At 37.7% G+C, this 15,005-nt stretch overlaps 1 protein-coding gene across 11 annotated transcripts in view; it reads left to right on the forward strand.

The window, feature by feature from the left end:
- Nucleotides 1–15,005, forward strand: part of GAS7 (growth arrest specific 7) — a 282,359-nt gene that overhangs the window by 158,519 nt on the left and 108,835 nt on the right. For all 11 annotated transcript variants that reach the window (XM_072645087.1, XM_072645088.1, XM_072645089.1 and 8 more), the window contains exon 2: nucleotides 12,552–12,672. In XM_072645087.1, the coding sequence (XP_072501188.1) occupies nucleotides 12,552–12,672 (121 nt within the window). The remainder of the gene's footprint in view (nucleotides 1–12,551; nucleotides 12,673–15,005) is intronic.

The following is a 15,005-nucleotide window of genomic DNA, read 5'->3' on the forward strand; positions in this document are numbered from 1 at the left end:
ATCTCAGGGGGCAGGGGAAGGGAGAAAGGTGGGATTTGGACCTTTAATGTAACAGCAGATTTGTCAGCATTTCTAAACAAAAGACTAAAACTGATGGGAACTTTGAAATAGAAACACAAAGAAACCTAGAAGGACATTTATTTGGGCAATTAGAAGGAGCTGAATCATAATATAATGCTAGCATTCTAATAGTGAAAGAAGAAATAAGTATCCTTTCAAAACCTAAATGTTTTCAAAGGGTATTTAGAGTTAAATAAGGAAAACAGAAATGATAGGGGTAAACTGGCCCTTTTCCCTCCTCCCTGCCCCCAAGCTTTTGAAAGTAGAAAACAGAAGCATAAAAAGAATATACTAATGCAGAAAGGAGGAAGAAACTTTCTATTTCTCATCATTGGGGTGATAAGGAGAGAATACAGACATGGAGGAAGGAGTGGAAAGGAGTTAATGTCAGATGAATCTTACTCTTACATGAAACAGGTTGAACATGCAGGTTTTAGGGGTTTTTTTTATGTAGCATTGAACTCAGCATCAGGTTAAGCCTATCTCTTTTGCTTTTGAGCATATTGTATTCTAAGATCTCTCATAAAACACAACAGGAAAACAAGGGAGGGTCAGAATAAGAAAAAGGTTAATACGCAAAGGAAAATACTCAGAAGCAAAACAAACTGAGAGAAGAAATAGAGCTTAAGGGCATGTCTTAGTTGGTTTCTTAGACAATTTAAAATATTTTTAAAATTATTTTTAAACAAATTTTTTAAATTGGACAATTAAAATATAGTTTGTAGATGTAATATTATAATGTCTGAGGAAATGACAAAAGAGACAGTTTCAGATAATCTTGGTAGCACTACCATGTTCCCATCCTTCCAAAATGCTACTCCATGCCCCCACTTTTCAGCTTCCCTTTATGTATTATTTTCTTCCATTAGAATGGAAGGTCCTTGAGAGTAGGAATTAGATTTTCTTTTTTTATTCTGTTTTTATCCCCAGAACTTAGCACAATCCCTAACATGTGGTACGTACTTAATAAATGACCTCAACCTCATGTCTTCCTGACTTGAGAGAAGGGGATGTATTCCAGAAATGTTGAAGAGAAAAAAATTGCAAGATTTGGCAAAGGATTGGATGAGGTGAGCATGACACTAAAAGCTGTCAACTTTGGGAACTGGACAGATCATAAGGAAGTTCAAAAGAGTTCAAAGTTCAAGTTAAAAAACCATGGACCTATTGTTTAACATACTTAATGAATATCAATACAAAAATATTAGCAAAGAGGATACTACAAAAAAGATTATACACTATGATCCAGTTGGATTTCTAAAAGAAATGTAGGGATGGTTCAATATTAGGAAAATAGTAAACATAAGAGACCATATTAATAACAAGAATAATAAAAGTCACAGGATTATATTAATAGCTGCTGAAAAGGCTATTGACAAAATATAGCACCCAACAGCACTAAAAAAGCAGAGCAATAAATGGACTTTTCCTTAATATGGTAAATAATATCTATCTACAACCAAGAGCCTCCATAGTTCATGCCCATTACTAGCCCCTGGAGCCAAACAGAACACTACTAATTCCCTTTCCATGTTATAGAGCTTCGCATACAGTACGTAAAAACAATAATCACATTCCTCTGAGTCTTCTTTTATAAATACTCCTGTATCTCTCATGTCATCAAACCCCAGTGACTCTCTTATTATCTTTATGATCAAATACAAATTGCTGTTTGGAGAGGAAAGGAGAGAGAGAGAGCGCTACACAGAGAGACTTAAAATTTAAAGGGCCCATTTTGAAGTTACTATCTCCATAAGAAAGTATTGAGAAAGTTCAGGGAAAAGCAGTAAAGAATAACAATAAAAATACCCTGGGAAGGGAATAGAGACCTTTCCCTTAAGAAGAAACAAATAGGAGTTTGGAGGGAGTCTTAATTACTGAGTAGTGACCAAGTTTAAATTGTAAGAAGTTATCTCTCAATGTCCATATAGCTTTTCTGATTTAGTGGCTCATGGAATCCTAGATTTAGAACTAGATGATACCTCAGTGGTATTTGTTCCAAGCGTCTTACTTCACACGTGGAAATTTAGGCCTAGGATTGTTAAGTAAAACCTCTCCAAGATAAGTGAGAGAGCCTGAATTTGAATCCAGATTTTATAACTTCCAGATCTAGTGCTTTTCCCCCTAAAAATATCTCATTAGTGAAGTCACAAGGTCTATTTGAGCCTCCTGAAATGAAGTCTCAAGAAGTTCAGTATTTTGATTTATTAAAGATGTATAGAATCATAGAATGTCAGAACTATAAAGAACCTTAAAAAAATCCTCATGTCTAATTGAAATCTCATGTTGCAAAGTTAATCCCAAGGAGTGACTTGCCCAAATTCACTCAAGAAGAAATTAGGGAGCGTTTCTTAGATAATAGTTAGCATTGCCGTTTGAGAAGTAATAAGAGCCAGAAATGCCCTGTGTATCTTGCATAGCTTTTTGTTTGCTCTTTTCTTATGTCCTTTGGTATTTTTAAGGGTTTTTTTTAAAGTTATATATGTGTCAAATCCCCTCTCAGCATCTTAGACTATAGACTGTATGAGAGCAACGTGCTCTTCTTATCAAATCATTTTATTCTCTTAGGTGTAACACAGTACTTTGTGCTCTGTAGGCAATTAATTATAAATTAATTAACAAATATTTGATTTTAATTTCAAGTTCAAATTGAAGAATGCTAGATTTGAAATTGAGTTGAGATCAGAGAATGCTAGACTTGGAAGAGACCATAAGAGACTGGTCATCTAGTCAAACTTCTCATTTTACAGAGGAAAAAGTGATCTTCCCAGTGAAAGGACTGCCTCAAGGTGAGACTGTGTTGTAAGCAGCTGAAGTGCAATCTAATCCAGGTCTTCTGATACCAAACCCTTTTCCATAAAGACAGGATTCTACTGAAGTTGCTGCATTGTTTGGAATGGGGAGATAGATTATCAGAGCCAGGGGAAGAGTTTGTGATCTGTAGGGGGAAGAGAAACCCCGAGGGACTTCCTTTTTCCCATCCTTTAAAATCACATGAAAAGAAATGTATGTGGAAGGAGGGAGTAGGGGATTGAGGGACAGAGCCCCTGTGTGTTTTATGTTTAGCTTACTATTGCCCCCTAGTATTCTCCCAAGAAGCATTTTGGATCTGAAATGTGCATCAGGACAAAATTATGAAATAGGACAGATTTGTCTTCATCTTCCTCCTTTATCTTCTTTGTCCTTCCAGTTACTATCTTGATCTTTTCCTTGGTGTTCAATTAGTTAAGATCAAAATGAGAATTCTCTAGGTCTTTGTACATTTTAATATATGATTTCCTGGGAACAAAAAAAAATCTCAGCACTTTTGGGTCTCAAGGAAACGAGTATCTAATCGTAGAATGTCAAGCATCTTTTGAAAGAGGGGTGTTTTAGTACAGGGTCCTTTCAGCTTACGTCTTAGGGGATGGCAGTTTCTCATAAGGCATACTCTGCTCTATCATCAGTCAAATAAGTCTTAATATTCTACCTCCTACCTAGTCTTTTCCAGATATTGAGCCCCACTATCCTCATTTTTACCATTTTTATACCAATTAGATGCTCCCCTCTAAGAGGCTCTTACCTTATATTTAATGAGTGTGTCCTTACTGCTCTTTTGAGTTTTCTATGTCCTGAGTAACTGGTAAGCATATGAAGCATGGGGGAGGGACCTTAACAGCAGGGCTTTGTTGCCTTTGTAATTCTTTTGTAGTAATCCTATGCTCATGAAAGCATTTTTGATGATGATATAGTACAGCTTGATGCAAGATTCACTGATAGCATTTTGGCGGTCATACATCAATTTCTAACCTTGTTATCTAGAAGATCATTTCTTATCAAGAGTCAGAAGGAGTTTTCAGGCAGGCTGGTCATTGAGGGTGGTTGCATGCAGTGCCTAGAGTCTTTTTAGTTTTTTATTTGTCTTTGTTTTTGTTGTCAAGCTTTATTTATGTAACTATCAGCTACAAAACCTACCAAAAAATTGGTTTGCAATCGTAGAGGTCACTAAGTAGTATTGAAGATTATCAGATTCAGACTTGAAAAGGTTCCTTCAGCAGTAACCTAGAACTATCCACTCATTTTATAGATGAGGAAATGAAAGGCCCGTAAAGAGGAAGTGCTTTGACCAAGGCATCAAGTAGCAGCGTTAGCAGATGAACCCAGATCCTTTAACTTCAAACTTGGGATCTTTATCTTTTCTCACCATCATTCAGAAGTACCTCCAGGAAGTAAAAATGCAGATTTTTATATTCTTCTAAAAACTTAATGTAGAAAAGGTCCCAGTTTTCATTTCTGTGATATTGTTCTGGTAGATTTTTACCAAGAAATAATCTATCAATCATATAAATACATAAATGTTTATATTAACACAATATATGTATACATGCATATATGTCACTATATGTAGATTATACACATGTATGTGAGTGTCATACATTACATACATGTGTATGTATATATTTATTGGCAGTCATTTTGTGCAAAGTCCAAATACACTTTAAGAATATATTTATAATTGACTCCTGAATCATCTTAATTCTAGGTATACTTTTTTTTTTAAGTCTACCATACATTTTTTTAAGGAAATTTTAAAATTCTGAGCTTAAGCACCAAATAAGGCATTTCCATATATATAATAGAACACTATCTAGTTATTTTGAATGAAAAGTCTTTATGTCTTCCTGTTGGTTTTTGTTTGAATATACAGGAATGCTGATGATTTATTTAATATTCTGGACATTTTCTGATGTTACTTCAGTAAAAATTTAGTTGATTTTTTCCCTAGCCTCTTGTAAGTGTATCATATTATCTTCAGAGATATGTTGTTTCCTCTTTTCTGATACTCAGGCCTTTAATTTATTTTTCTTGTCTTATTGCTACAGCTAGAATTTCTAGCACTAGATCAAATAGAAGTGTGTGTGTATGTATGTGTAGTCCAAATATGTTACATATATATATATATACTATATCAAATATGGTGATATATATAAATAATATAGTAGTGGTGATAGTGGATATCCTTGCTTTATCCTTTATCTTATTGGAAAGGCTTCTAGTTTATGTCTTACAGCTCTTGGTTATAGATATTATTTACCATATTAAGGAAAGGTCCTTTTAGTCTTTTTTTAACATCGCTGTTGCTGTTTTTAATGGAGATTGGTATTGTATTTTGTCAATAGCCTTTTCTACATCTATTGATATAATCACGTGACTTTAATTGTTATTAATATGGTCTTTTCAAAGTGGAGGGAGTGCTGGTGCATAATTTTCTATTTACAGATGATTGTGCACTCAATGTAGCCTCTGAAGCTGAGATGCAACAAAGTATGGGTCAAGTCTCTGCTGCCTGTGCTAATTTTGGCCTGATAATTAACACCAAGAAAACACAGGTGCTCCATCAGCCATCACTACACCATCCATATATGGAACCATCAGTTACAACAAATGGAGAAGTTTTGAATGCTGTGGATAAGTTCACTTACCTTGGTAGTGTACTTTCCAGGGATGTACACATTGACAATGAGGTTGATGCATGCATTGCCAGAGCTAGCTCAGTATTTGGGAGGCTCCGAAGAAAAGTTTGGGAGAGAAGAGGTGTTAGACTGACTACCAAATTGAAGGTCTACGTAGCTGTTGTGCTGACCTCATTGTTGTATGCCTGTGAAACATGGTCAGTCTACCAGTGCCATGCCAGAAAACTGAATCATTTCCATTTGAACTGTCTTAGGAAGATTCTGAGGATCACCTGGCAGGATAAGGTCCCAGACAGTGAAGTCCTTGCTCAAGCTGAACTGCCAAGTATTCAAACTATGCTTCAGAGAGCGCAACTCTGATGGGCTGGCCACATTGTTCAAATGCCAAATATACTCTTGCCAAAAAGACTATTTTACTCTAAGTCTATGGTTTTATTTAATTTACAAAATCATTCTCGTATTCTTTTCCACAACTTGTGTTCTTTGCTTTAATTTCCTATTCATAGTAAACATATCCCATAGATTTCAGCCACTATCTTTAATATGACTGGAAAATGATTTAACTCCCAAAGCTTCAATAGTCAGGAACAAAGAAAGAGAAATCAATCTCAGGCAACTTGCTAGTTTTTTCTCCATGTTGTAACAGGTTGGTTTTTTGCCAATATGTTGGAGAGTGTGATATTCTCCTTTCCTAGTCTAACCCAACAAATCCTTTTCTTTCCACCATCTTCCGATTAGGTTATTATGAACAATATGAAACTGATTTTAATTTTATTTTTAGACAGGATTTTTCATTTCATTAGTGCTGTGAACTCACAAAAAGGAAGCTGCCCTCTACCAGTCACCTGTTATGCATGCAGTCGATTAGTCCTGGAGTGCTGCCTAGGTCAGTGGAGGGTTAAGTGACTTGTCCAGGGTTACACAGGCAGTATTCCAGGGTTGAGATCTGAATTCATCTTCTTGACTCTGAGGTTTGCCTCCCTACCAAACTATACCACATTTAAAAGTTCAACTTGAATAGACATAAATTTGAGGACGGCAAGCCACAGCTCTAACATAAGGAGGATATTAAAAAGCATGATATTCAGAGACCCAGTACAAACATGGGAATATAAGTTCAACAGATATTTATCATCATGGGCACTCTGTGGTGAAGGGTCACATGAGGAGTAGAGGAGGCACCACAGAGACTAAAGGAAGGAGAGGGACCAGTGCCTGTTCTTAAGAGAATAGAAAGGTGAAAAAAGAAAGAGAAAACAAAATTTGCAGAAGAGTGTGCAAAGTGCTGTTTGAGTGCTGAAGGAAATATCATTTCCTATTGGAATATCAGATTGTTTAGAAGACATGCCCATTTAAGCTGGATCTTGAAGGATACATCAGGTAGAAATAAGATTGGGAATAATTCTATCCAGGCAGAGGGTATGAACAAGACTTGCTCACACAGGTGAGCAAGTGCATAGTGACTAATCCTCATCTGTAAAATGGGGCTAATGATAGCACCAACTCGCAGGGTTGTTGTGTAGATACAGTGAGATGATCTTCTTTGTAAACCTTAAAGCACTCTATAAATTCTAGCTATCCATTTTATAACATAGAGATAATAATAGCACCCACCTCCCAGGGTCGTTGTGAGGAAGAAATGAGAAAATATTTGCAAAGTGCTTTGCTAAGCACGTGGGAACCAAAAACTGAGTATTCCAGGATTAGTTGACTAGCTAAATCTCTGTAGAAAAAAAGAGGATGTAAAAGTACTTGTCTTCCTATCCATAATGGATACAATAAGGAGAAAGACCAAAAACCCCTATGATTTCATTTGACCTGTTCTATCCCTGTGTGGATGAGGATTTCCTGCAGTTGGGCAAGGGAGGGACTAGGAGGAAAAGAGATTTATTTTCTCTTTTTTAATGTAGTGGATTCCAGACCTCAGCTTTTTGATTTAGATAGATATTCTTTAGGCTTTCTTTTGAAGAATATCTTTTGAAAGAAAGCAAATCAGAGGGGAGCAAAGAAGCCTATAATATTTATATACCAGATTTTTATCAAGTTTAATCAAGCATTTGTTAAACAATTCCAACAGGTTAAACACTTTGCTTTGTGATTGGAAGATATTATCCTTATCACCTGGTAATTCATGTATGCTTAGAGGGGAATATGGAGACCAGGTGTTCTCTCACCATAATGAGACCCTCTACCAAGCAGTTGTGGTTTGCACCCATTAGCAGGTTTTAGAGGCTCCTCATCCTTTTATTTCCATTAATATTGCCAGAAAGTCAGGGCAACCACCACTTAGGGTAAAATGGTAGTTGGTCTGTGGGTAGACACAATGTTGTTAAGTGGGAAAAAGGAAATGCTATTTGTTTTAAGGTCAAAGGAAAAGCCTTTGCTCTCTGACCACCACCTAGTCCAGACTCTGCTGCTTTCAAGATTACAGGCAAAACAAACTTTGTCTGTTTTTTTTCAGTCTGCCTGAGAGTTCTATAAACTGTGATCCTTCTGCTTAAAAAGATAGGGACCCTCTGCAGTCTGCTGCTCCGAAGGTCTCAGGCAGTGGAGACTCTGCTTTATTATGTTTATTTTATTTTTTAATCTTACTGAGTGATCTGTAAGCATGAATTCTTCCCCTTAAAAACTCTTTGCCAGCCATTGAGAGCTCACCGTTGGCACTCTCCCACATATTGTTATAGTTCTGAAGGATTCTCCAAGGAGTTGTGGTTGCACCTGGTTGGAAGAGAGAGCTGATCATGTCAGCTGTATAAAGAATTTTACAAGAGGTTGTGGTTTCTTGCCAGTTCCATGCTTGCCTTGACTGCTGTTGCCTGTGGGCATGGGATAGAAAGGGATTCCTCCCTTTTACAGCCATGGCCTTTGCCTTGTTTTTGTCTTTTTTTTTTATGGTGAACTATCAGAACATCAACATACTCTTGGGTAGATTGTCTTCATTTAGTGAAGCCTCTATTTTTTTTTAAACCTAAATCATATTCTGACCTCTCTGAACTTTCCCTTATATGGAGTTGAAGTAGTTAAGTAAACCCAAGTGACATCATCATCATCATCTTCATCATCATCTTCATCATCATCATCTTCATCATCTTCATCATCATCATCATCTTCATCATCATCATCATCTTCATCTTCTTCTTCATCATCATCATCATCATCATCATCATCATCATCATCCCTAGCATTTATATAGTGCCTTTTCTGTGCCAGGCACTATGCTAAGCCCTTTACAAATATTATTCAAATATTATACAAATGTATTATACAAATATTATTTTATTTGATCCTCACAACACCCTGGGTGTAGGTGCTGTTGTTATCACCTTTGGACAGTTCAGGAAGCTAAAGCAAACAGAGGTTAAATGATTTGACCAGAATCATATAGCTGCTAAGTATCTAAGGCTGGATTTGAACTCACATCTCCCTAATTCCAGGCCCAGCACTCAATCCAAGTTTCACTTATGAAAGTTTTTGATGGAGTATGCAGCATTCTCTAACCCTAGTACCTCGGCCTCTCTTCTGAGGTATTTCTCCTCCTATTATTTGTCTTCTAGACTGGTCATTTTAATTAATCTGAGTTTGGATATTGTTTAGTATTGCTGTATTTACATTATTGTAAATAAGCCACCAGGTGGCATGGGTGAGCTTGACAGACTGGGCTGTCAGTCATTCCTGAGTTACAGCACCCATCTGGGCATGCTCAGACTTCAGCAACTTGCTCCTCCTTTCTGTGTGGCTGCCGGAGGGATGGTTTGCCCCTTCCAAGCAGCTTATATCCCTCTCCCTCCACAGAGACATGACATCCTTTCAAACCCAATATCATTCTGCAGGAAAAGGGAAAGCTTCTGGAGCTCATGTTAGGTCTATAGTTACCATCTATCTCTGTGTATATAGGCCTATTTATTTATTTTGCTATTCATTCACTTATTTGTTTGTTTGTATTTGTATCTGAGTTTTTTAAAATTCTTTCCTGTATTTCATTCCTAGGCCTTTTACTTTTCCCCAATGACTCAGGCCCATAGACCAAATATTTAATCTCTAAAGAAAGAAAACCTCTCTCCTTTCCCTTTATCTAGGCAAAATAGTACTAAATAAAATGACACGAGTTAGAAATTCTGCTGGTTAACAGAGTTTTTATGGTTGTTATTGAAATTCCAATTTTAAAGTAAAGAACAAGTTTGCTTGCATGTGTGGCTACTTTGACTGGATTAGAGAGGGAATAAGCAGCTTTGCCAGAAAGTTAGAGGGGCAATGGGATCAGTCTAGCCCTCTGCGAGTCTCTTACCATCAGGGCTGCAGATCCTTGGAGAGGTTCCTCATACTGGTGGCTGCTTATAATACAGTATGCATCTCAATTTTCTGGCAGGTCCTCATGGCTTACTTTTCAGTTGTTATGCACAATCAAGTCCCATAGGTGTGGACTATGGAGGAGTAACCAGTGAAGTAGGAATGGAGATGAGGGGGAGCTAAGCCTGGGAAATGGAAGCCATCACAGGAATTCAGGGGATCTAAGCTGAGGACAGATAAGGCTAACTGAAAGCACATCAAGGGGGCAGCTTGGCCAGAACAGAAAACCACAATTTAGAAACAAAGGCTGGAGAGTTGAATAAACACCATTATTATAAAGGATCATCATAGATCCAGAGATGCCCCCTTCCCCCAATCTAATTCATAAAGGGAAAGTAATATCTTAACAACTACAGAAAATCAAAGAAAAAAATGGATTTTCCACAAGGAATATAGGAATACCTAGGAGAAATTGAGCAAGATATAAAAAATGAAATACAATCATTGGAGGAAAGAATTGAAAGAAAAGTAAATTATTTATAACAGAAAATTCTTACCAAAGTAAACAGACTCCTTGAAAATTAGGATAGACCAAACAGAAAATTACCCCTTGAGAAAGCAAAAATATTAGAACAATCAAAGAATTGATAAAATAGAAACCACAAAGGAAAAAATCCCGGGATTGTAAGAGCCAAAATCCAGACCTTCTGTGTCAAAATAAAATGAATTAAAAATCAACAAGCATTGAGAAAGGAGTTCAAATACAAAGGAACTACAGTTAATATCAATAAGACCTGTGATGGCTTCTATGACCAATGAGAGAACTTGGAATACAGTGTCCCAACAGTCAAAAATGTGGATTTAGAACCAACAATAATTTACATTGCAAAGTTGAGTGTAGTCTTAAGTGGGAAAACTGGGCTTTAATGAAATAGACTTTCACACATTTCAGTGAAAAGGCCAGATCTTTTTTCTATGAGTGTGGGGGTTGGGGAGATGGAGAAGATGTGTCAAAGGAAACCTAAAAAACTAAATCTGTTTGAACAATGAGAAAGGGTTGTGTTGTGCATGTAGTGCTACCTTCTAATAAGCAGAGAAAGATACAAGTGTCCCTTTGGAACCTTTATGGGTTCAACAGGTATCGAGGGATTAAAATTAAAATAAGAAAAATTAAGAGCTTAGGGAAAGAATGGTATTGTCCTGATGATTTTAAGAGAGAGAGGAGCAAGTGAAAGGAATATACTCATGTAGAAAAGAGGAAGAAGAGTATGGAACTTGATAATGGTATGTAAGAAGAACAGAGATGAAATAAATGGTTGGGAGAGTTGTTGTTCGTCCTTCATTTTTGAAGAAGACCATGACATCAGAGAAATGATGACATGACTTGCACTGGACTTTGTTGTGAGTGAGGGAGGGCTGTGCAGGGTCATCAGCCTCACTTTCTACTCCTGAGCCATCTGGATCCAGTGACCAGATATTTATCAAGATGACTGGAGATGGCCCAGGATGCAGTGGGAGACCTCAACCTTTTCAGGTATTCACTTAGAGGGAGGTAATGCCCATTAAGTAAGTAGGCCTCATTAAGTAGTAGTCAGGGAATGGCCCTTTTAATGAGCAAAAGAAAAAAAATAACTAAATAAAGCTGGGAGGGAAAGAGAAACTGTTACTATTGATAACCACTCTAAGCCAGCCATTAAGTGGAACTTGGGCATTTGGTGTGCCCTGCACAGCAGTTTTTATAGACCCTGACCACAATACCCCCAACCTAACCCCCTTCCTCTTAGCCCGTTGGCTGCACCTTGAGGGTACAATCTATCCATAGAAAATCTACCCTAGCAACAAAGAATAAATGTGCAAGAGTAATTTTTAGAAAAAGGTGGGGGGGGGGGGATATGGGAGTGAGCAACTCCTGTTCAAGGACTGTCATGTAACATAGAGTAATTGTCTAGGAAAGGAGATAAGGGAGTGAATAAAGGCAATCTGGGAATAAGCAAAAAGCAGTCTTTGCCAAGGACTATCTAGCACAAAAAGAATTTTAAGAAAAATAAAATCTCTAAGAAAAAAAAAATCCCTATTGTTCGGTTTCTCAGGGCTAGGTGAGACAAACGGGCTGACACAAGGGGCCTCTGAAGGGTCTTCACTAAATATACCTATTCTACTCCTTGAGGGGGTTTTCACTAAATATACTCCGCTCAAGCCTATTCATTGAATGGGTGTATCTCACTCAAAGTAAGATTGTTATAAGACTTCAGCCTGAAAGGGCCAGGGTCTCACATTGCATCCTGGGCCACCTCCAGTTGTCCTGATGAATATCAGGCCCCTGGACCCAGATGGCTCTGGAGAAGAAAGTGAGATTGGTGACCTTGCACAGCCCTCCCTCACTCGAATCAAAGTCAACTGTAAGTCATGTCATCCTCTTAATGTCATGGTCCTCTTCAAGAGAGGACAAACACAAAACAACAATCCAACTACCTGCCTCTACTGCTACTATGTTAATGCATATTGAATGACTATTTTGTCTTAGTTTTTATGTCAGACCAAAAAGTGACAATGACACAGGTGTCAACATCATGCCATACCATCCATGCATGTGCCTGAAAATGTTAAAACTTCCCAACACGATTTAGGAACTATGACCCAAATGACTGTCATTCTTTCTGAACCCTACAGATTATGACAACTGAAAAAAAAAATTGTGTGGTAACCTCTTTCTCTTTCTCTCTTTTCCCCTGCCTCCCCATACCCTAACAGAAGCCTGGAATGGTTCCCCCCCAGCCTACAGAAGAAAGTCAGACTTCCTTATTGCCACCTGGCTGGCAAAGCTACTTGTCTCCTCAGGGCCGCCGATACTATGTCAACACAACCACCAATGGTGAGTACAGCTCCAGAGAACATCATATCCCTACTTCCAAGAGTTCCCACATCTTTAATTCTCTAACCTCTTAAGTTTCCACTAAATAGACTGGTTACCCCTGAAATGCATGCTAAGTGGTAGATTTCTATCCAAGCCACACTTGTGATTCTGAGAACACTTTTAGAGTAAGGATTATAATAGGAGACTGATGTGGGCTCCAATTTGAAGACTATGCAGTGCTAGGTTATAGCACTGTAGGTATGATAGGTTATAACCTCAACTGGGAGAAAGACAAATAAATTTAACAAAAGGAAGCAATAGGATGAAAGGAATAGAAGGACTGATATAAAGGGACAGAAAGTTGTTTCTTGTTTGTGTTTGTTTTTTGTGCAAAGGTTATGAATGTACCTGCCAAAGAAGCTCATTTAAACTTTTGCCCCTTTCCAAATCCTACTGCCTGTAGGGTCAGCATTCAGACCTCTGCCTTTGTGAAGCTTTTTCCGATGCGCAAGCCTATATCGATATGCCTCTTGCACCCCTAACACCCAATTTCCTCCTATACTCATATCCCAACTGATACTAGGCTGCAATATTCGTACCATTTATTATCTACGGAAATATTTGAGACCCCAAGGGCAAGGCAGCCCTGTAGTTTGTTCCAATATGAGATGATAGCTGGTGGTGCTCTCTGTCCCTCTCTTTAATATCTGTTATTTTTCTTGACCTCTTCTAAAGCCTAGCTTTTAGGAGGCTTGAAGATTTCACTCTGTAAAAAGGAGTTCTGGGTTTTCTAATAAAAAAAGGAGGGGGGAATAGGGGACCTATGGGCTATACAAATAAAAAGTTTCTTAAAAATAAGCACATAACAAGTTATGACAGACCTCTGAGGCTTAAAGGATTACTATATTTTCTCTCCTTCTTGGAATATCCTCTCCTTTCTTTTCCACTTAAGTAAATGCTACTTGTCTTGTCATCAGTGTTTTAGACTAGATAGCCCAGGTCCAAGAAGAATGGCATGGAGCTAACCATCTTGCTTTTTTCTCTATTCCTGTGGCTGACTAGTCAGAAATAGTTTATTTTCATTTGGGAAAGAATCCAAATACCTTCACCATCCTCTAAGGCTACTTGAACATTCCTTCATACTGTTACATTATGACAAGCAGGATTTTGTACTTTTTCTGCTAAGCTGTTAATTCCCTTCCAATTTTTTGTCTTTGTAGCTCTCTTTTTTTTCCTACTTTTTCTCTCTCTAGCATTCTCATTTCATTTACTAAAACTTTTTAAACTCTTGCTTCATCTCTTTCAGATATTCCAACTGAATTTGTACCCAAGCTGTTTTCTTTAAGGATTTGCTTATAGATACTTTGGGGCTAGTTCTTTGGGGGTTTGTGTTTTGAATGTCCCTGTCACCATAATAGTTTGTTGTGGTGGAATTCTTTTTAAAATTTGCTTATCCTTCCTGCCTACTTTTTGACTGTGGACTTAATGTTAGGTTAGGCTCTGCACACTTCTGAAGAGAATGTCTGGGCTGGTACTAGTGCCAGTTTCTTGGGGTGTTGAATGTTATGTTATTCCAGAATCTCATCGCCTAGGTACTGTGGATACAAGAGTCAAAAAGATCTTCCCTGCTTTTGAAGAGTTCACATTCTAATGGGAATAGACAAGCAAATAAATAGATACAAATACGTATATACAGGATAAAGAATTAATAGAGAGAAGTAATTGGAATTAAGAAGGATTGGGAAACACTTCCTGTAGAAAATGAAATTTTATTTTGGATTTGAAGGAAGCCAGGAGGTGGAGATAAGGACATCGACATAGGGCACAGACAGAAAATTCCTGGAAGCGAGAGATGTTATGTCTTGTTTATGTAACAACCAAGAGACTGGTGTTACTGGATCAGAGTAAAGTGTCAGAAGATAGGAAAGATGGCAGAATGTGTATGGGGAGAGGCATAGGATATGAGGCACTTTGAATTCTAAATAGAGAATTGTATGTTTTATCTTGGAGGTGATCTGGAGCCACTTGAGTTACTGCATAGGAGATGACACGGTCAGATATGAACTTTACAAAGTTACTTTTGCCCCTGGACTGGAGTGAAGAAAGACTCATGGCAGCAGACTAACCATCAGGCTATTTTGCAAGTAGAGAAAAAAGGGTGTATTTGAGTGATGTTACAAAAATGAAGTCAACAGTAGCTACTGAGTCTTGAAAAATAGGTTGAGACAGGGATACAAAAGGCTTTCAAAGCTAAGCATTTCAAAGTTATATTCAATCCCAGAGACCATTGGGGTCAATTAAGTAGGGGAGTTACATGGTAAAATTCATAAGTGGAGAGACACTTGAAAGTA

Source organism: Notamacropus eugenii, chromosome 2 (genome assembly GCF_028372415.1).
Source record: "Notamacropus eugenii isolate mMacEug1 chromosome 2, mMacEug1.pri_v2, whole genome shotgun sequence".
NCBI classification, from domain to species: domain Eukaryota; kingdom Metazoa; phylum Chordata; class Mammalia; order Diprotodontia; family Macropodidae; genus Notamacropus; species Notamacropus eugenii.